At 41.3% G+C, this 22,961-nt stretch overlaps 1 protein-coding gene across 2 annotated transcripts in view; it reads left to right on the top strand.

Annotated features, from left to right (window-relative positions):
* Positions 1 to 22,961, top strand: part of SMARCC1 (SWI/SNF related, matrix associated, actin dependent regulator of chromatin subfamily c member 1) — a 195,094-nt gene that overhangs the window by 131,501 nt on the left and 40,632 nt on the right. The window contains exons 22-24 of one of the 2 annotated variants that reach the window (XM_033205621.1): positions 8,064 to 8,119; positions 11,280 to 11,394; positions 12,663 to 12,817. In XM_033205621.1, the coding sequence (XP_033061512.1) occupies positions 8,064 to 8,119; positions 11,280 to 11,394; positions 12,663 to 12,817 (326 nt within the window). The remainder of the gene's footprint in view (positions 1 to 8,063; positions 8,120 to 11,279; positions 11,395 to 12,662; positions 12,818 to 22,961) is intronic. The other variant, XM_033205632.1, reaches the window with a different exon arrangement.

Genomic DNA, 22,961 nt, shown 5'->3' with positions numbered 1-22,961 from the left:
AGACCAAAGAGAGACTTTTTCTTTTTTCAAGAAGACATAGCAGATTTAAACAAGTATTTTGTGGAATAGAAATTGCTTTACATACTGTTCCACATAGCATCTTGAGAGATGGACAACACACTATTAAATTCTTTATTTTATTTTTTTAGAGACAGGGTCTTGCTCTGTTGCCCAGGCTGTTCTTGACCTCCTGGGCTCAAGCGATTCCCACACCTCGGCCTCCCAAAGTGCTGAGGTTACAGGTGTGAGCCACCACACCTGGCCCTACCATTAAATGCTTAACAGACATCACCTTAAAAGTCCGAGTCAGGTGGACCTGAGCAACACAGCGAGACCCCATCTTAAAAACCAAAACAACCACCTGAGTATTGTCTCTGGATTTTTCCACTTATAGAGAGTCTGTCTCTAACTGTGCTATTACCATGTAAATAGCTATTAATATTATGTAACTTCATCTTGGAATCATAGCTAATTAAAGAATTGATTTCAAATTTGGCTTGCCTTACCAATACAGAAAGTGGGTGTGTCATCCTTTTGGAATGTGGACCTACAGATGGTGGGTAGTCATTTCAAAAGCAGATATCTTTGTGAGAAAAAAAAATCATACTGCATTTCTCCCACATTATACTTATTCAGTCTCTAAGCTAACTCAGTCAAGGTGACCGAATGCATATTTATTTACAAGTAGTTTGTACTTAATCTGTCACGGGCTTAGAAATTTTAAAAGTAACGTGAAGTTTGGGGGTTTTGTTTGTTTTTAATAAACAAGTTCTTACTCTGTCACCTGGTGTGGAGGGCAGTGGCACAATGATACCCTGCTGTACCCTCAAACTCTTAGGCCCAAGCCATCCTCCTGCCTTCTCAGCCTCCCAGGTAGCCTAAGGCTACTGTCATTTTTATTTCAGTTTTATTTAACTTCAATTTTACTCATTTTAAGAAGGTTGAACCTTTATCTTCATCTAATGTCTGCTCATATTCACTGTATGGCTGCATATTTGAGGGTTGTTTTTTGTTTTGTTTTGTTTTGGAGACAGGGTCTCACTCTGTCACCCAGGCTAAAGTGCAGGGGCATGAACACAGCTCAGTGCAGGCTTGACCTAGGATCAAGAGACCTTCTGGGATCAAGCAACCTTCTTTCACAGCCTCCTTTGTAGATGGGACCCTAGGCATGCAGCACTACGTCTAGCTAATTTTTTGTAGAGATAGGGTCTCACTTTGTTACACAGACTGTTCTCAAACTCCTAGGCTAGTGAACCACCACGCCCAGCCTGAGATATTTTCACTGATAGAGTTGATAGAAATTATTGACTAATTGCTACTGGAAGATGAGAGAGCGAAGAAAGTCAAGATTGGGTTGACTCCCCTACCTTGCTATTTCATGGAATACCAAGAGGATGATACAGTTAATAAAGATACTGAGAAATACAGAAATTAATCTCATCCTCGTTTCCTATTTGCATAAAACCAACCTTTTAAAATTTTTAATTTTTAAAAAAGTTATTATTGGCCGGGCACCGTGGCCTCTTGCCAGCACTTTTGGAGGCCGAGGCGGGTGGATCACTTGAGGTCAGGAGTTCGAGACCAGCCTGGCCAACATGGTGAAACTCCGTCTCTACTAAAAATACAAAAATTAACCAGGCCTGGTGGCTGACACCTGTAATCCCAGCTAGTCAGGAGGCTGAGGCATGAGAATTGCTTGAACCTGGGAGACAGAGGTTTCAGTAAGCTGAGAGCATGTTACTGCACTCCCACCTGGGTGATAGAGCAAGACTCCATTTCAAAAAAAAAAAGTTTTTCTTTTGAGACAGTGTCTTGTTCTGTCACCTAGGCGGGAGTACAGAGGTACAGTCATAGCTTATTGCAGCCTCAAACACCTAGGCCCAAGTGATCCTCCTGCTTCAGCCTCCCAAGTACCTGGGACTACAGGTGTATGCTGCTGTGCTCAGCTAATTTTGTTTTTTATTTTAATTTTTTTCTGTGTAGAGATGGGCTTTTACTATATTGACCAGGCTGGTCTCAAACTCTTGACCTCAAGTTGTCCTACCCCTGCCTCCAAAAGTACTGGGCTTTACAGGCATGAGGCACTGCGCCCAGCCTTTTTTTTTTTTTTTTGAGACAGAGTCTCGCTCTGTCGCCCAGGCTGGAGTGCAGTGGCCAGATCTCAGCTCACTGCAAGCTCCGCCTCCCAGGTTTATGCCATTCTCCTGCCTCAGCCTCCCAAGTAGCTGGGACTACAGGCACCTGCCACCTTGCCCGGCTAGTTTTTGGGGGTTTTTTTGGTATTTTTTAGTAGAGATGGGGTTTCACCGTGTTAGCCAGGATGATCTCAATCTCCTGACCTCATGATACGCCCATCTCGACCTCCCAAAGTGCTGGGATTACAGGCTTGAGCCACCGTGCCTGGCCCTTAATTTTTATTTGTTTAGAGACAAGGTCTCCCTGTTTCACCCAGGCTGGAGTGCAGTGGCAATCATTGCTCACTGTAGCCTTGCACTTCTGGGCTCAAGCAGTCCTTTCTCCTTGGCCTCCCAAGTAACCAGGACCACAGGTATGTATCACGATGCCCAGCTAATTTTTAATTTTTTTGTAGAGATGGAGTCTCGCTTTGTTGCTTAGGCTGGTCTTGAATTGCTGGCCGTAGTCCTCCCACATCAGCCTTCCAAAGTGCTGGGATTATAGGCGTGAGCCACCCATGCCTTGCATTTGGTGGTTTTTTTATAATCCCATCTGCATTTAGTTGTTTAGTTTTTTGTTCAGCTCTCTTCGTTATTATATTACAATGTGTGTTAATGCAGGTTATATATTTCATTTGAACTAAGTATTAGAACATTACCAATAATTTGAATCAGTCTGTTCCTCCCATATCTTCTCTCACTTTCCCTTTCCCAGCACTAAGCATCTTGAATTTTGAGTCATTCTAAGTACTGTGAAAATAACTTTTATCACAAACATAAATGTACTTAAGCACTATGTGACATGTAATTTTGTTTTTAAAGTTTATAAAACATGGTATATTCAGACTTTATTTTTTTCTTGGACCTCTAAGTGACCGTGTCAGACTTCTGAAACTTGATTTTTTGTTGTTGTTCACTCCATATTATGTTTTTAAGATTTATTCATGTGGTTACATTATGCATGTAGCCGTTTGTTTTCACTGCTGTAAAATCCTCTTATGTGATTCTAATCCAGTTTAATTATCCATTCTGTTATTGAATGAGCAGTTTGGGTTGTATCCAGTGGTTTCTGTGTTACACATGCATGTACTGTCTTGTATATACCTCACAGTGCACACGCACAGGATGTCTCTTAGATGCAGTGCTACTCAAAGTGTGGTTGATCGACCAGCCGACACGCCAAGATAAGGAGCTTGCATCACTAAGCTTGCTGTCTATGTCATTGTCACTTTTTCATCAGATGAATTTGTCAGTGAAGGAAGAGTAGTGAACGTTCTTGAATATTGAACTTTGAACACTTCTTGCTCAAATCCTTGTTTTGTTGTGAACTGGTTCTGTGAGTAACAACATTTTAGGAAATTCTAGTTTTTTTGTTTGTTTGCTTACTTTCAGACAGGGTCTCGCTCTGCCATCCAAACTGAAGTACAGTGGGATGATCACAGCTCTTTGCAGCCTCAACTTCCCAGGCTCAGCAGTCCTCCTGAGTAGCTGGGACTACAGGCATGCATCATCATGCGTGGCTAATTGCTTTTTGTCTGTTTGCTTTTTTGATAGAGACAGAGTCTGACTACATTGCCTAGACTGGTCTCAAACTCCTGGACTCAGGTGATCCTCCTGCCTCTGCCTCCCAAATTGCTGGGATTATAGGCATGAGCCACCACACGTGGGATGGAAATTTCAGTTTTTTTTCCAAAGTGTATGTGCTGTTTTACATTTCAGGCAGCAACACTTGATCCAGTCCTTTCTGGTGTTAGACTCTGCTGATCTAGCAGGCGTAAAATGACATTTCATCGTGGTCTTCTATTAGGTATCTGTCTCTCTCTCTCTTTTTTTTTTTTTTTTTTTTTTTTTGGAGACAAAGTCTCGCCCTGTTGCCCAGGCTGGAGTGCAGTGGCGCGATGTTGGTTTGCTGCAGCCTCTACCTCCTGGGTTCAAGCCATTCTCCTGCCTCAGCCTCCTGAGTAGCTGGGATTACCAGCATGTGCCACCACACCCAGCTAATTTTTGTACTTTCAGTAGAGACGGGGTTTCACCATGTTGGCCAGGCTGGTCTCGAACTCCTGACCTCAAGTGATCCGCCTGCCTTGGCCTCCCAAAGTGTTGGGATTACAGGTCTGAACCACTGCACCGGGCAAAACCTAGTATCTTTTCTTATATTTATTGGTCATATGTACTCCTGTAAAGCAACTCTTCCTGACTTCCTTACTTTTGTAGAGTATTTGTCTTTTTCTGTATAGATCTTATGTACTAATCTTTTGTAAGTTACTACACTACGTGCTACTTCTTTCTTTTTTCTTTTTGGGTCTTGTAATGAAGAGAAGTCCTTGATTTTAATAGTTGTATGTTTCAGGGATGGATGTGATAGCTCACATCTGTAATCCCAGCACTCTGAGAGGCAGAAGTGGTTGGATTGCTTAGGGCTATGAGTTAAGACTAGCCTGTGCATTATAGCAAAACCACCATCTCTATCAAAAAGAAACAAAATTAGCCAGACACAATGGTGCACGCCTGTAATCCCAGCTACTGAAGAGGCTGAGGTGGGTGGATCAGTTGAGCCCAGGATTTTGAGGCTGCAGTGAGCTATGATCTCACCACTGCACTTCAACCTGCATTACAGAGGGAGACCGTTTCTCTTAAAAATATACATAAAAGTAATTTTTTAAAAGTGTTGTTTGTCATTTTTATCCGAAGTGCTTTTTGTGTCTTGTTTAAGATAACATTCAAGTTTTATTTTTTCATGTCTCTTTATCTAGATTTTTCTTGTTAACATATCAAAATGTAGCAGTTGGTTTTATATGATAATTTTATAACTCACTCCCTTCCAAAACCCTATCATTATTTCTGATAAGTTTTCTGCAGATTTTTGTATGTAGACAGTTTTACTCTCTGCATATCTTTTCAGCTTTCCTTTTTTCTTTCCTTTTTCCTTTGAAACAGGGTATTACTCTGTCATCCAGGCTGGAGTGCAGTGGCAAGATCTCAGCTCACTTCAGTCTTGACCTCCTAGGCTCAGGCGATCCTCCTCCCTCAACTTCCTGAGTAGTTGAGATCAGGTGCTCATCACCATGCCTGGCTAGTTTTTATATATTTTGTAGACACGGGGTTTCACAGTGTTGCTCAGGCTGGTCTCAAACTCCTTGACTCAAGTGATTCACCCACCTTGGCCTCCCAAAGTGCTGGGATTAGAGGCATGAGCCACTATGGCCAGCCTAATTTTTTTTCTTAATTAACTGTGTTGGCTTTGGCCTTTATGACCATATTGAAGGGAAATAGTAATACTTGTATTCTTATCTTGCTCTTAATTTTATATAGAGAATACTGTTGGCATCTTTCAGTGAATAATGTTATTTGTTGTAGGATTTTTGAGAACAGCCTTTTGGAGATCAGGAACCTTCCTTGTAGCCTTTATTTTCCAGGAGCTTATAATGGACAATACTGAGTTTTGTCAGATACTTTACATGCATTTAATTAAATAGGTTTGTAGAGTACTAATATTAAGTCATCCTTCATATTACTCTGTCTAGTGTAGGTTTTCTTTTTTAACACATTGCTGTATTCCGTTTTCATATAATTTGCTTAGTTTTTTGTTTGTGATTACAAATGAGATTTAGCCTAGTGTCCTCTAATATTTCTTACCCGTTATCCCTATTTGATTTGTGAATCAAAGTTATACTGGTATCATAGACTGAGGTAGGGGAATTCCCTCTTTTTCTATTCTCTAGGAAAGATTATGTAAGATTGTAATCATCTTTTCCCAAAGAGTTTGGTACAATTTCCCAGTATAAAACATCTGGACTAGTGTATTTTTAAGTTTTATAGTTATTTCAGTTTTTCTAACTAATATAAAGACAATTCAGGACTTCTTTGTCTTCTGGAATCAGTTTGATAAAAATAAATTTTTAGTAATTTTCCCATTTGATCTAAGTTTTAAATTTTACTTGGAATAAAGTTTTTCAGAATATATTATCACTTCCTTTTTGACCTTGTTCTGTCATGATCTTTCTTCCATTCCTCATATAGTTTGTTTATGCCATCTCTCTCTTTTCTTGATCAGTTACATTTATCATTTTTATTAATCATTTTGAAGAACCAACATTTGGAAATATTAATTCTCGTATATTTTTCTAAATCTCCAGTGTATTTTTTTCCTGTTTTCTTTTTTTTCTCCCTATCTTCTATATTGTTTTCTTTTTCTGCTATATCATAAAGGACATAGAGCTCATATACTTTGAGCCTTTATTTCTTTTCTGATTTAAGCCTAAGACTTTACATTCTCTGTAATTACTACTTTTACTTCCCACAATTAAGTTTCCATGCATAGAGAAGTTTATTTTTATATTTTAAACATCTGATTTCTTTGCATTGTGGTTGGATAAATTGATCTGTATGATAGTGGTTATTTGAAATTTGTGAGGACTCAAAACTTTGTGACCTAATTTGTAATCACTATTTTTAAAATGTTGTGTGAGCTTGAAATTAATGTGTATTATTGCCTAATTAGTGGATGTAGAATTCAGCATATGTACATTTGTACCATTTTTCTGTGTTCATATCTGCTCTATATCTTGAGAGGTGTGTTCAAATCCTTTATGATGATGTTTGTCTTTGTTTCTTCCCTGCCATTCTCAGTTTTTTTTTTTTTTTTGAGACGGAGTCTCGCTCTGTCACCCAGGCTGGAGTGCAGTGGCCGGATCTCAGCTCACTGCAAGCTCCGCCTCCTGGGTTTACACCATTCTCCTGCCTCAGCCTCCCGAGTAGCTGGGACTACAGGCGCCCGCCACCTCGCCCTGCTAGTTTTTTGTATTTTTTAGTAGAGACGGGGTTTCACCGTGTTAGCCAGGATGGTCTCGATCTCCTGACCTCGTGATCCGCCCGTCTCGGCCTCCCAAAGTGCTGGGATGACAGGCTTGAGCCACTGTGCCCAGCCCTCAGTTTTTGCTTATACGGTTGGTTGGTCTGTTTGTTTGTTTGTTTGTTAGTCTCGCTCTGTCTCCCAGGCTGGAGTGCAGTGTTGCAATCTTGGCTCACCGCAACTTCTGCCTCCTTGGTTCAGACAATTCTCCTGCCTCAGACTCCCGAGTAGCTAGGGCTATAGGTGCACACCACCGCACCTGGCTAATTTTTTTGTATTTTTAGTAGAGACAGGGTTTCATCAAGTTGGCCAGGCTGGTCTCGAACTCCTGACCTCGTGATCGAGGCGCCTCAGCCTCCCAAAGTGCTGGGATTACAGGCATGAGCGACCATGCCTGGCTGCTTATATAGTTTGACATTAGTTTATTAGGTTCCTAAAATTATAGAAAATTAATAATTTTCTCATATGTGAAATAATTTTCTGTTGTAATTTGTTGATACGTGCCTCTGTTATACTGTGCTGGACTTGTTGGTTTGTGTCCTATCTAGCCAAAATGTTATCCTCTTGAGATTTCAGTGAACATCTAGGTCAGCAGTGTTTCCCCCAGTACCTGAGTCAAAATATATACTTGTCAAGCATCTGTTAAATAATAATGAGTTATTTTTATTTTGCGTTTATATTTTAATACGTACAGAAAATCGAAAATCATAAGCAGACAGCCTAGTTCATTACTACAAATTCCAGACCTAGAAACAGAGAAGTACCAGCACCCTAGGACCTCCCATTTCCCCACTGAACCTGCTTTCTGTATAACTCACCTCTTCGCCCTGTTAGCCACTGTTCTGAGTTCTGACACCATAGATTACGTTTTACCTGTCTTTGAACTTTATCATACAGTGTGTATTTTGTTCCTGACTGTATGGCTATGATATTCATATGTTTTACTGTGTATATTTGTATTTCAGACACGCTCACAGTTGTATAATAGTTTTACCTTTTCCACATTGGAGTACTTGTTCTTATTCTTTTACTTGTAGAAGGAGCTGAAGAGGAAAAAATGGAAGCCGACCCTGATGGTCAGCAGCCTGAAAAGGTAAAGTCTCACAGCAATAAAACCACAGATAGCATGCCTTTTGGAGCATAATGGGTTTTTTTTTGGTGTTTTTGAGTCCCTCTTAGGGAACTGTAAGTAATTCTATCTGCTACTTGGACTTTGCTGGTTTAAGGAATAGTTCTCACAAGATATAATATAGGACATTTTTCATTTATTCACTGGGGAGAAGGTATATTCACTCCCTATCCTCTTCTTTTATATTTTAAACATCTAATTTCATTGTATTAAAAGAAGAAGGAATACAAATTTCCCACAAAAGAAGAGGGAATATGAATACACAAGTTGGGAATATGAATACAAAAGTTGTGGTTCTTGGCCAGGCGCAGTGGCTCACGCCTGTAATCCCAGCACTTTGGGAGGCTGAGGTGGGCGGATCACAAGGCCAAGAGATCGAGACCATCCTGGCTAACATGGTGAGACCCCCCATCTCTACTAAAAATACAAAAAAATTAGCCAGGCGTGGTGGGTGCCTGTAGTCCCAGCTACTCAGGAGGCTGAGACAGGAGAATGGTGTGAACCCGAGAGGTGGAGCTTGCAGTGAGCCGAGATCGTGCCACTGCACTCCAGCCTGGGCAACAGAGTGAGACTCTGTCTCAGCAACAAAAAATAAAAGTTGTGGTTCTTGTGAATATCGAATTGTAAGGTTTGAGTCTTATACTTGTGCCGGAAGAGAATGACAGAATGATAAGTGATTTGCTATGAGGGCTAACTGCCTGCGGAAGAATCTTTAGAAAATAATTAATGAGGCCGGGCGCGGTGGCTCAAGCCTGTAATCCCAGCACTTTGGGAGGCCGAGACGGGCGGATCACGAGGTCAGGAGATCGAGACCATCCTGGCTAGCATGGTGAAACCCCGTCTCTACTAAAAATACAAAAAAAACTAGCCGGGCGAGGTGGCGGGCGCCTGTAGTCCCAGCTACTTGGGAGGCTGAGGCAGGAGAATGGCGTAAACCCGGGAGGTGGAGCTTGCAGTGAGCTGAGATCCGGCCACTGCACTCCAGTCCGGGCGACAAAGCGAGACTCCGCCTCAAAAAAAAAAAAAAAAAAAAAGAAAATAATTAATGAGAAGATGACATTTGAGGTAGGTTTTAAAGAGTAGGTAGAAATATAAAGATTGAAATAGAGGTTAGAAAATCAAAGATTCACACTAGTTGGGGAGGAGAGACACTAAAGCCAGTGTGTTAGTGGCTCAATCTCTCTTCTGTAGGAGACTGTAAATGCATCATGAGTGCGGCAGAACAGGAGGTTACAAAAGTCAGGATGTAGGCCTTTGTATTCCTTTTTTTTTTTTTTTTGGAGACAGAGTCTCACTCTGTCACCGAGGCTGGAATGCCGTGGCGCGACCTTGGCTCACTGCAACCTCCGTTTTCTGAGTTCAAGCGATTCTCCTGCCTCAGCCTCCCAAGTAGCTGGAATTACAGCCACGCACCACCACATCCAGCTAATTTTTGTATTTTTAGTAGAGACGTAGTTTCACTATGTTGGCCAGGCTGGTCTCAAACTCCTGACCTCAGGTGATCCACCGCCTTGGCTTCCCAAAGTGTTGGGATTATAGGTATGAGCCACCACGCCCAGCCTCTGGGCCTTTGTATTCCTAATACTTTTACTGCACATAGTGAGCAGTCAGTCACTATTTGAGTGAATATATATAAGCCAGGATTGAAGGTCTTGATTACATGTGGTATTCTAAAATTGTATATAGTCAAGGGGAGGGTGAGGGTAATAATGAAATTGATTATAGTTCCTGCAGTATTCTAAAGATGATAGTACTTCACATTGTTTATTTCATTTAATTCCTATAACAGTCTCAGCTGGGTGTGGTGGCTAATACGTGTAGTCCCAGCTACTTGGAAGGTTGGAGGATCACTTGACACTAGGACTTTGAAACCACCCTAGGCGCTGTATGGGGACCCTACCTCTAAGCAAACAATATAGCCTCATGAAGTCAGTGATAGTCAGTTGCGGTTTTTTCAGTTTCTAAAGCATGATCACTGATGTTCTCTCATGGTTCTTCCTGAAACTATTAGCAGATGGCTGTATTAAAAGACTTCGTCAACTTTTCCAGCAGTATTTCAACTTCTTTGTTGATGGTGTGAAATTTAAAAGCTCTTAATTCTTTAAATCAATCAGTAATTATTAAGTACACGCACACACACACACAGATATATATATGTGATGGTGGTGGAGTTTTTTTCTTTTTCTTTTTTTTTCTTTTTGAAACGGAGTCTTGCTCAGTCCCCCAGGCTGGAGTGCGGTGGCGCAATCTCAGCTCACTGCAAGCTCCCCTTCCTGGGTTCACACCATTCTCCTGCCTCAGCCTCCCAAGTAGCTGGGACTACAGGCGCCCGCCACTACGCCCGGCTAATTTTTTTGTATTTTTAATAGAGACGAGGTTTCACCGTGTTAGCCAGGATGGTTTCAATTTCCTGACCTCGTGATCCACCCGTCTCAGCCTCCCAAAGTGCTGGGATTACAGGTGTGAGCCACTGCGCCCGGCCGGTAGTGGTTGTTTTTGAGATGGAGTCTGAACTCTTGCTGCCTAGGCTGGAGTGCAATGGCGTGATCTTGGGTCACTGCAACCTCTGCCTCCCGGGCATTCAAGGGATTCTCCTGCCTCAGTCTCCCGAGTACCTGGGATGACAGGTTCCCATCACCATGCTCAGCTAATTTCTTTTTTGTATTTTTAGTAAAGACAGGGTTTCATTTCACCATGTTGGCCAGCTGATCTCAAACTACTGACCTCAGGTGATCCGCCCGCCTCAGCCTCCCAAAGTGCTGGAATTACAGGCATGACCCACCGCACCTGGCCTGGCCTGTTTTTAGTCAACAAATAATATCAGTTCATTCCCTTCACTTTCCTTTGGGCATTGTAAACCTTGGTTTACAGCAGAGTGTACAGAGAGGGCAGCGACTCTGTGCTTTGGAGGAATATCTTGTGAGCACTCAAGTGTTGAAGTGGTAGAAAGTATTGCTCGGAATTTATTAGTTCTTTTCCAGCGGTTCTCTACAAGTCACTTTTGAATCTAGTCTACTTCTTGCCAAAAATATTGGAACCTTTTGCTAGTCTAAGATAATTACTCATAAAAAGGTCTGGGGTTTTTTTGCTCACTGCCTGTCCTCTTGCTTTGTATCCCTTTCAGGCAGAAAACAAAGTGGAAAATGAAACAGATGAAGGTGATAAAGCACAAGATGGAGAAAATGAAAAAAATAGTGAAAAGGAACAGGATAGTGAAGTGAGTGAGGATACCAAATCAGGTAATTTGAGGAAACTCCTTAGATACTCTTATATAAAACTGTAAAAGGCACTGGAGAAATGAAGGTGGTTTATATAGAAATATTTCCCCTTTATTTTGAGTTTGTTTCTTAATGTAACAGTAAGTATGTAATTGAGTTTCATTTATCACATAGGTACTAATACTAATGCTGATGGGTACGCTTTTTCTCTGTGCTTTTAATATGTAGAACAACAAGTTATTCAGCAGTATTGAAGTCACCTCACAGACTTGCCATTTTATTTTCTGTGTCAGTTGCTGATACACCCCATCATGCCTGTCAGGCTTATAGAAGTAATCTGTTGTCAGCTTCTGATTTCCTACAGACCCTAGACTTCCTAGAGCATTTCATTGACTGATGAGCAAGTATGTTGGTTTTAGACTTAGTTCCCCTGAATTTTCCTTTATATATATATCCAAGGGACCTCCACATAGAACTTAGCAAAATGATAGGAAAACAAGTGTACTGTTTAGAAAACATGTCCCCTAATAGAGGCAAACCTAAATGCATGGAATGGCTCAACAGAACTCTTTTTTTTTTTTTTTTTGAGACGGAGTTTCGCTCTGTTGCCCAGGCTGGAGTGCAATGGCCGGATCTCAGCTCACTGCAAGCTCCGCCTCCCGGGTTTACGCCATTCTCCTGTCTCAGCCTCCTGAGTAGCTGGGACTACAGGCGCCCGCCACCTCGCCCGGCTAGTTTTTTGTATTTTTTTAGTAGAGACAGGGTTTCACCGTGTTAGCCAGGATGGTCTCGATCTCCTGACCTCGTGATCCACCCGTCTCGGCCTCCCAAAGTGCTGGGATTACAGGCTTGAGCCACCGCGCCCGGCCAACAGAACTCTTAAAAAGAAAAAAGCATTGGCCGGGTGCAGTGGCTCACGCCTGTAATCCCAGCACTTTGGGAGGCCGAGGCGGGTAGATCACGAGGTCAGAATATTGAGACCATCCTGGCTAACACGGTGAAACCCCGTTTGTACTAAAAATGCAAAAAATTAGCTGGGCGTGATGGCGGGCGCCTGTAGTCCCAGCTACTTGGGAGGCTGAGGCAGGAGAATGGCATGAACCTGGGAGGCGGAGCTTGCCACTGCACTCCAGCCTGGGCAACTGAGCGAGACTCTGTCTCAAAAAAAGAAAAAAGCATTGACATCTCTTTGTCACATCAGTCCTAGTTTGTTACAGTGGTGGAGGTGAGGAGAAAGATGGATTTTCGAGACTGGGCACATTAGTAATAAAGCTTTCTGATATTTTCAGAAGAAAAGGAGACTGAGGAGAACAAAGAACTCACTGATATGTGTAAAGAAAGAGAAAGCGATACTGGGAAGAAGAAAGTAGAACATGAAATTTCCGAAGGAAATGTTGCCACAGCCGCAGCAGCTGCTCTTGCCTCAGCGGCTACCAAAGCCAAGGTTTGCCCCTGACAGCCCTTTTCCAGTGCTCTCTTAAGGCATGAATGGTCGTATTGTTTTTAGTTAATTGGGAACATTTAGTATAAAGAGCTTTGCTCCCAATAGAAGATGACTATTTGCTTGAATGGCATTTCTAGGTTAAGAAATCCACAGGAAGGAGGAGGGCGATAGAAATAGTAGATTCAGTCTAAAGGGTGACTTCTTCCATTCCATTCATTGTATCATTTAGCCTTGTAAAGACTACAGAGAATGAAGGCAAATTTTGAAGTCTCTTTAAGGAACTGATTGTCATTTTGTTTTTAATTTGCCTGCAGAACTTATCTTGGACTATTGTACCAATAATTTCTATCAGATTGAAATATTTATGATTTTTAAGACAAAAACCCGTTTCCTTGCTTAAATACTTCACCCTGATCTTACAGACTGGAAGGAGAGACCCTAAAATAGCTCTTTTTCTTCTTGAAATTTGCCAGCTTTTCTGGGGGTGGTTTTTTCTATTTATAGTATTAGCTGCAGAGCATATTTAAGAAGACATGAGAATGTTATTTTCCTCTCTGTGTTAATTTAACATTTTAAGTAATTCTAAACATGAATATGTAAAGTTTTGAAAAATCTTTTCCCCTATTCTTCATTCTACTTCAGAAGTAGTTTCTTTCCATTATAGGATACCACATTTCAAGAAATAGTGATTACTAGAATATTGCTAATCATTTTATTTTGAACTGTTTTTGATCTCTTAATAAAGATGCTTTTTCATGGTCTTTTAATTCCCTGGATCATTCAGCTACTGTGAACTACTTCTGTAAGTGTTTAATCTGATGTGATGTACCAATTCAAACTGTAAGATTACTATTTTGAATGCCCACCCATCTGACATAGATAGAGACAGTGGAGGTTAGGGAGGTGTTTACAGGCCGCAGCAAATGCTCAGTCAACCCAGACAGTTACCTGGCTGATCATTGTTACTATACTAACTTGAAGTCCTACAAATTCATACTACCTGCCTTTTTCCTAATAACTAAAACTAGCTAATACTTCCTAATAACTAAAATTAGCTCAAGAATCAGTAAGATATCTCCTGATCTTTCTGATTCTTGAACTAATTTTAGTTGTTCTATCTCCCCTACATCCCCCTCACCTCTGGGAAGTTTTGAGGTACATGCTTGCTTAAGTGATGGCTAATATAACTTGACTCTTTTTCACCATTTGTCTGGTTTTGCTTTTTCATTGCAAACATCTTTTTTAGTCTGTCTTCTGCCACCCTGGAGTGTTTGGGCATCTCTTTGTCTCTGAGCTGTTGAAGTTCTTACTGTAATACTGTCATTAGGTGTTTTAGAGATCTTAAGGATTTTTTTTTTTTTTTTTTTTGGGAGATAAGAGTCTCACTCTACTCCCCAGGCTGGAGTGCAGTGGTGTGATCTTGGCTCACTGCAACCTCCACCTCCTGGGTTCAAGCGATTCTCCTGTGTCAGCCTCCCAAGTAGCTGGGATTACAGGCGCCCACCACTATCCGGCTAACTTCTGTATTTTTAGTAGAGATAGGGTTTCACCACGTTGGTCAGGCTGGTCTTGAACTCCTGACTTCAGGTGATTCACCTGCCTTAGCCTCCCAAAGTACTGATATTACAGGCATGAGACACCGTGCCCAGACTCTCACCTTATAAATGAGGAGCTAGAGGTGGAAAGGGCTTTCTCCTTTGTGCCCTTCCTCAGTCTTCAAACCTGCAACCTCAGCTCATTTTTTATTCTTGGTTCCTTCATTTTCCAAAGCTATTCAGCCAGCAAATCCTTCATGGTGCTTTAGATCACTGGCTAATGTTCAACTGCTAACTCAGGTCAGCATCTCTTAATCTTTTGCCTGTCTTCTCAGTCCCATTCTCTAACCTGCAGCCGTTGTAATCTTTTTGCTTTTTAACTTGTTCTTAAGTATAGCTCACATTCAAGTAAATGGACATACTTAAGCCTACACCTTTGTGAATTTTTGACAAACTGAGCCCACCCATGTCACAAGCATCCATTTTAATAAACAACATACCAGCCCCTCCAGAAGCTTCCTCTTATTCCAGTTACTTTGTGTTCCCTGGAGAGTAGTCACTAGTCTGTCTCATTACACTATAGATTAGTTTATCCTTTTTTTTTCACTTCATATAAATGGAATCTACATTATTCACAGAAATCTTTAAAAATGCAAATAGGAGCATGTTACTTTCTTCAGTAACCTCCCTATCTCTCTCAGGCTACAATTTCAAACTCTTTCGTAGAGAATTTAGGATTTTTCTGTAATCAGGACCCTACTTAATTCTCAACTCTCATTTCTTACCTGTCCTTCCTGAACTGTTTCTTGTAGTTCTGCGAAACAGAATTTATTCTTTTATCTCTAGTTAAGCTTTTTCGGACATTCTTTTCTTACAGAGCATGGTTTTTTCTTTCTATTATTTCTTCTCTTTTTAAAATTTTTTTTGTAGAGACTGGGTTTTGCCATGTTACCCAGGCTGGTCTGGAGCTCTTGGCTCAAGAGATTTGCCCACCTTGACCTCTCAATGTGTCAGGATTATAGGTGTGAGCCACCTCACCTGCCCAGTGTCTCCTCTTGATATCACTCTGCTATGCTTCAGTATATGTTGCCATAGGAAGAACTTAAATGGTAGATTACCTTTTAAAAGTTTCACGAGGCTGGGTGCAGTGGCTCACACGTGTAATTGCAGCACTTTAGGAGGCCAAGGCAGGAGGATCACTTTTGCTCAGGAGTTCAGAACCAGCCTGTGTAGCATAGTGAGACTCTATCTCTACAAAAAATAATTTTTTTTAAAGTTTCACAAATGCTTCATGTTTTCCTCTGGCCTCATAGCTGTTAATATGAGCAACTTTGGGCACAAAGATTTGCCTGGTATGCACTACTGATTATCTTACGATGGCTTGACTCCTTCACTGCAGAGAAACTACTTTTATGGATCATTTGGCCTGCCTCTTCACTATTCCATACAAAATTTAAAAGGTGTCCAAAGAAGAATTTCTCTCCAGGTCACTGAATTTTCACTCCCTCGTCATCACTCATTCTTCCTTCTATTTACTAGGAACTCGTATCTTCATACTCAAAACACCTAGGTTTCCCTCTGAGTTACGAAAGTGTACAAATGCTCATGCTGCACGACTTGGCACATGTGAACCTTTCAGTGCCACTTACAGCTGGATCTGATAAATTTGATAGCACACATAATCATTTTCATACTACATGGTAATTAGGGGGGTAAGGATTCCACTGAAATTACTATAATTAATATTAACTTATGTCGCCAATCCAAGTTTCTCTTATTCTCATTTTCTTCTTCTGTGTCTATAAACAGCTTTGTTATTAAAAGTTTTCTGTAAGAATCTTTTGTCATACAGACGTGGAGTGATAATTAGAGATTCTAGATCTGTCTCCTAAATAGATGAGGTGGCATGCTTTATGGCTTCTACTATTGCCCCCTGAAAGGTTCTTCAAGAGCATGTCCATTTTTCACTGCACCTGCTGACAGGCTGTGAATTGTCTCAACTAAAGGAGTGGTGTGTGGGTGTAAGCAGAAGTACCATTGTTTGGGTGCTTTGGATCCTTTCCATCTGGGTCTTTAGGCTTAGAGGAGAAGGAAGACCCCAGAACTATTGCCAGAATAAACTGTAAATCCACCATATTAGAGCATGTTCTCTTTTTGTCAGCAATAGTAGGTTCAGTTCTTCCAAGAAAGCAGAGATCACATTTTCTTAAAACCACAGATACTTCCTTTGGATTTATTCTACAAACCACCCCATGTCCACGTTTTCCAAAATGGCGTAAGTAGGTTTGTATTCGTGGCAACATGGTAATTGGATATTAGCTCTGGGACAACGGGAAGACTCTTTCTTACCCCTCAGAAACGTCTCATAACTTGATGCATTGTTTCTGCAATTTCTCATTCTTTTCTTTCTCTCTCTCCTCTCTTTCTCTCTTTCATTCATTCTTGCTTTCTTTTTTCTTTCTCTCTCTCTCTCTCTCTTTTTCTTTCTCTTGCTTGCTTGCTTGCTTTGTCAGGGTCTTGCTCTGTCGCCCATGCTAGAATGTGGTGATGTGATCACGGCTCGCTGTAGCCTTCATGTCCTGGGCTCAAATGAGATCCTTTCACCTCAGCCTCTCGAGTAGCTGGTTCCACAGACATGTGCCACCACACTCAGCTAATTTTAAAATTTTTTGTAGAGACAGGGTCTCCCTATGTTGCCCAGGCTGGTCTCAAACTCCTGGTGCCAAGCAATCCTCCCACCTCAGCCTCCCAATGTGCTGGGATTACCGGTGTCAGCCACTGCTTCCAGCATGAAATTCTTTCTGGAGGTGTGAAAATTGTCATTATATATTTTAGTCACAAGGCTTTAACAGACAAGGGTTGATTGAAATTGATATACACTAAGCATGTTGATTGTTACCATACCTTAATAATCCTATTGAGAGGAGACAGAAAGAAAAAATAGCCCATCGGATCATTTTGCCTACAGTTAGTCCTGTTCAGTTTCATTTTTGTATGACTACATAGAAACTACTTCTGCTTGTTGGAATTCATGCTTTGTAATGCAAAATTTGCCTCAACCCTATTCCAGCTGGATTATTACTTCTCATTAATCATTTATCTCAGGTTGTTTCTTCTATGTTCCATGTATCAGGGATCCCCAACCCCAGTGGCCTGTTAGGAGCTAGGCCACACAGCGGGAGGTGAGTGTCAGAGCGAGTGATAGCAAGCATTACTGCCTGAGTTTTGCCTCCTGTCAGATCAGTGGTGGCATTAGATTCTCATAGGAGTGTAAACCCTTTTGTGAACTGTGCATGCGAGGGATCGAGGTTGTGTGCTTCATGTGAGAATCTAATGCCTGATGATCTGAAGTGTAAAAGTTTCATCCTGAAACCACCCGCTACCCCCACCCTGCCCCGTAGAAAAATTGTCTTTCACCCTTTTCCATGAAACCAGTCCCTGCTGCCAAAAAGGTTAGGGACTGCTGCCGTATATCTTCTGTGACACCATCCCAGACCTCATCATTCTTCTCAGGTTCTGTAAAGCCAATATGTTGGCTTTATTGAAGCTTTATTCTGTAAAGCCAATATGTTGGCTTTATTGAAGCTACAGGGAGAGGTTGGGCCTCTCCCTGTAGCTTCTCCCTGAAACACCCTGGTCATCACTGTTGCCAGACCTTTCAAGAATCCATAATCTGAGCATCCGCAATATTCCTGTTTCAGTTATTTATTGCTATGTAAACTATGTAACTACCCTTGAAGTCAGTCGTTTAAAACCTCAGTCATTTTATTATCTGTCATGATACTGCAGTGAGGAACTTGGGCAGGCTTAGCTGGCAAAATGTGCTCCATGTCGCATTGACCAGAGTCACTCAGTACTACCTCATGCCTGGGCTATTATAGAGTGCCAGAGACAACTTCATTTATATGCCTATGCCTAGGCTGAGATGGCTACCATCACTCTCTATACATCCTTTCTAAGAAGCAGGTGTAAGGTAGTCTCCAGGAGTAGTTGGACTTTTTACAAAGCTTAGAACTTTGAGAGAAGAATGTCACAAGCAGCAAGGAGGAGGCTCTGCCAGTGGCTTACGACTTGGAGCCCCAAACTGACACAGCATAATTTCTGCCCTACTCTACTGGTGAAATGTTCTGTCCAAATTCAAGGTAAGGGGACACAGAGCACCCCTCAAGGTAGAAGATGTGCCACCTTAACCCACCACAGTCTGCTCTCTTGTCATAAATTGTATACGTTTCCCCCACTGAAAAATAGATCTCTCATGACTTTATCTCATTATGGTATCAAGCTGAGGTTGGAGGTTTCAGATCTTATGTAAATCAGGTCCACATACAGATGAGGCTCTTTAGGAGTGGTTCCTATTTACAGCTTCTTGAATGCTGATACTGTAATTTGAAGATTTTCTGGACTAGTATAACGGGTGAGGCACATCAAGGTTAACTGCACTCCGTTCAAGGAGGGTTTGAATTGACACAAAACAGTCATAGTTCATGGCAAATTTGAAATCTAGCCAGGCACACATTTCCAGTTCCTTCATCAGGGCCCAGTCCTACTCGCAGAATTGTTCTCCACAGTTTGACTCGGCCCTCTGGGCTTTCAGTTTTTTCTTCTGAGTCTTTTTCATTTTCCATTAAAAAATTAGCAGAGTTTTGCTTCTTGGCCTGCATTCTACTTTTAGGCCCAGTTTATATTCTTTCTACTTCAGTTCAAGGTGTTATACCTTTTTAAGAACTTTGTGGGAATTCTGTGTTTAAAATGTAATCCCCACTTTGGGAGGCTGAGGTGGGCAGATCATTTGAGGGATGTCAGGAGTTCAAGACCAGCCTGGCCAACATGGTGAAACCTCATGTCTACTAAAAATACAAAAATTAAGCCAGTCGTAGTGACACGTGCCTGTAGTCTCAGCTACTTGGAAGGCTGAGGCATGAGAATCACTTGAACTTGGGAGGCGGAGGTTTCAGTGATCTGAGATCACGCCACTGCATTGCAGCCTGGGGACAGAGTGAGACTCTGTCTCAAAAAAAAAAAAAAAAAAAAAAAGTAATTCCCATTAGACAAAAGCCATACCTATATTTTCTTGCCTACATAGTTCCCTTTTTGCCCTAGTCTTAGTTAAGATGTTATGAGAACAAAGCCCTCAATTTTTGCCTAGTCTTGGTTAAGATGTTATGAGAAGAAAGCCCTTAATTTTTGGATCCCTTTTTGTCTAGTTGGAGGGATCTTAGATTTGTAACTTCAGTAATGATGATACAAAGAAATTGAGAGGTGAACTTGTAGAGGTGACACAGAAAACTAGTTGAAAACTAGGGACTGTGGCTAAAAACAAATATTTCAGCACAGGGATATGAACTAGGCAGAAAACAAAAGCAGAGGCAGTTATTCCTGAAAGATCATAAAAAGCTTGGTTAGGAAATTGTGGGAAAAGTTAAGTGTCCAAACATGGGAGTTCAGAAAGAAAGGAAAGAGTGATGTAGGCAGAATAAAAATAAATATTGGCTGTGTGAAAACTTTCCAAATTTGATGAAAACTTTAACTTCCAGACCTAAGAAGCTCAATAAAAGAATATATATGTAGGAGACATGCTATAAAGATGTTTAGACCCAGCACAGTGGCTCACACCATAAGCCCAGCACTTTGGGAAGCTGAGGCAGGAGGATTGCTTGAGGCCAGGAGTTAGAGACCAACCTGGGCAACAGAGAGAGACCCTGTCTCTACAAATAAAGTTTTTAAAAGTTGGCCATGCATGGTCGTGTAATGCCTATAATCCTACCTACTCGGGAGGCTGAGGCAGGAGGATCTCTTGAGCCGAGGAGTTTGAGGTTACTACGAGCTGTGATTTCACCGGTGCACTTTATCCTGGGCGACAGTGAGACCCTGTCTCAAAAAAAACATCTAAAAGATGCTTAGAGGCCCTCATGTCTAGTAGAAAGGTCTAAGGCATATACTCAAGACTCTTAGAAGTCCTACTATAAATACCATTCAAAAAGCTTTATAGCTGCACCTTGAGCTATTTACCCTGAGGTTGTCCTTTGTTGGTAGTGCTCTGGATTGGATCTTTCTCCCAAAGCCATTTCTTAGCTTCAGACTCTGCTGGAAGGAACCAGACATGAGAAATAATGTTTTATTCAAACCCTGCTCTTTCATATTTCCTCTGAATTCTGCCTGAAAACCTAATAGTTTTTCTTTACTTCCATATTCTTCTACCTGCTTACAACAAAATAGAAAAAGAATTTTTCCATTCTGCCTGGAAATGCCCCAACCATATCCTCAAGTATATTAATTACCCTTTCTATTTCCACATGACTAGAGATGATGGTGTTTCCAAAAGTTGTGCTACTAGATAATAAAGATCTACTTCTTCAACCTTCAATACTGTTTTCCTCTCTTTACATACCTACTGATGGTTTTCTTAAAGCCCTTTCAGCTTACACCCACTATGTGTCCCAAAGCCAAAGAGGAGCATTTTAGGTTTCTGTTACAGAAGCTCCCCATTTCCAGATAATCAAATTATTTTACAATAGCAAAATTGAGTAGTTTAAAACATAACAATTTTATTAAATCTCATAATTTTGTTAAATTTTAATACCGAACAACTGGGCAGTTCTGCTTCATGTATCAGTTGAGTCATTTAGCAGTATTAACTTCATAGGTAGGTTTATGTAGGTATGAGACTGCTTCATTAGAATCCTAGTCCTTGGCAGGGGTAACTGAGGTTTTTTTCCGCTCCATGTAGTCTCAGAATTTCTCTTTGTGGTGTTTCCAGCAGGGTGATCATACTTTGTACATGGCAACTTGAGACTCCCAGAGAGAACATTTCAAGAACAGGACATGAAAGTTTCCAAGATTGTAAGGCCTGGGCTTAGAAAAGGCTACCACTGATTTTTATTGGGCAGGGCAGAGAGCCTGTCTTGATCTGCCTCTTAATGAAATAAAGGCCAGTGAACTTGTGGCTATCTTTAATCTACCACAAGTCCCTTCTAAGAATTACCCAGCAAAGTATCCACTGAAGTATCAGTTATTCCAAAGATGCATTGGAAAATAATTCATGGGCCTTTGGGTTTGGAAATTAAATTTTTGGTTCCAGCTCTGCCATTTACTAGTCTCTTTTTCCTTTTTCTTTTTTCTTTTTTTTTTTAAGACAGGGTTTCGCCCTGCACAGTGGCTCACACCTGTGATCCCATCCCTTTGGGAGCATCACTTTGGGAGGCAGGCAGATCATGTCTCTACTAAAAATACAAAAATTAGCCGAGCTTGGTGGTGGGTGCCTGTAATCCCAGCTATTCGGGAGACTGCGGCAGGAGTGTCACTGGAACCTGGAAGGTGGAGGTTACAGTGAGTCGAGATCACACTACTGCACTCCAGCCTGGGCGACAAAGCTAGACTCTGTCTGGAAAAAAAAAAAAAAAAAAGACGGGGTCTCGCTCTGTCACTTAGCCTGGAAATGCTGTGGCAAGATCACAGCTCACTGCAGCCCCAAACTCACAGACTCACACGATCCTTCCTCCTCAGCCTCCTGAGTAGCTGGGACTATAGGAATGTGCCACCATGCCTGGCTAATTTTTTTTTAATTTTTTTGTAGAATGGGGTTTCATGTTGCCCTGGTCTCAAACTCCTGGTCTCAAGTGATTCTCCTGCCTCAGCCTTCCAAAACACTGGAATTACAGATGTGGGCAACTGTACCTGGTGTGTTTTCAGTGAACTTCTTGGTGATACAAATGTTTTTAATTTGATGAGGTCCAACCTAATTTTCTCTTTTATCGTTTGTGCTCTTTACATGTCTCGAAATCTTTGGCTTAACCTAAGATCATTTAGATGTACTTTGTTTTTTCTTCTAAGAATTTTTTATTGTATACTTTTATATTTAGATCTGTGATCCACTAAGTCAATTTTTGTGGGTGATGTGAGATAGGAGTCTAAATTCATTCTTTTGTATTTGGATATTCAGTTTTCCCAGCTCCATTTGTTGACCTACCCCAACCCACCTTTAAACTTTTATTATGGAAGTATTAAAATATATATAGAAGTAGACTGAGCATGGTGGCTCATGCCGGTAATCCCAGCACTTGGGGAGGCTGAGACAGGCAGATCATTTAAGCTCAGGAGTTTGAGACTAGCCTGGGCAACCTGGCAAAACCCTGTTTCTACCAAAAATACAAGTTAGCTGGGTGTGGTGGTGTGCACCTGTAGTCCCAGCTACTTGGGCAGCTGGTCTTTTTTCTTTTTTCCCTTTCTTTTTTTAAACTGTAAAAATAAAATAAAAATAAAGAAGAGATTTTGCCATGTTGGCCAAGTTGGTATCAAACTCCTGGCCTCGAGTGATCCACTCACCTCAGCTTCCTGAAGTGCTGGGATTAGAGGCATGAGCCATAGCACCTGCCCAGATTCTGTCTTTAAAAAAAAGAAAGAAAGAAAAAGAAAAAAAGAAAAAGAAAAGAATATATACAGAAGTAGACCAAGTAGTAAAATGAGTCTCTGTGTACACATTATCTAGCTTTGGTTATCAAGTTTTTACCAGTCTTGTTTCATTTGTCTCAATTTATTTTATTTTTTGAGAAAGTGTCTTGCTCTGTCGCCTAGGCTGGAGTGCTGTGGCGCGGTCTTGGCTCACCACAGCC

Source organism: Trachypithecus francoisi, unplaced genomic scaffold (genome assembly GCF_009764315.1).
Source record: "Trachypithecus francoisi isolate TF-2019V2 unplaced genomic scaffold, Tfra_2.0 Lachesis_group0, whole genome shotgun sequence".
NCBI classification, from domain to species: Eukaryota; Metazoa; Chordata; class Mammalia; order Primates; family Cercopithecidae; genus Trachypithecus; species Trachypithecus francoisi.
This window is presented reverse-complemented; position numbering and strand designations above follow the sequence as displayed.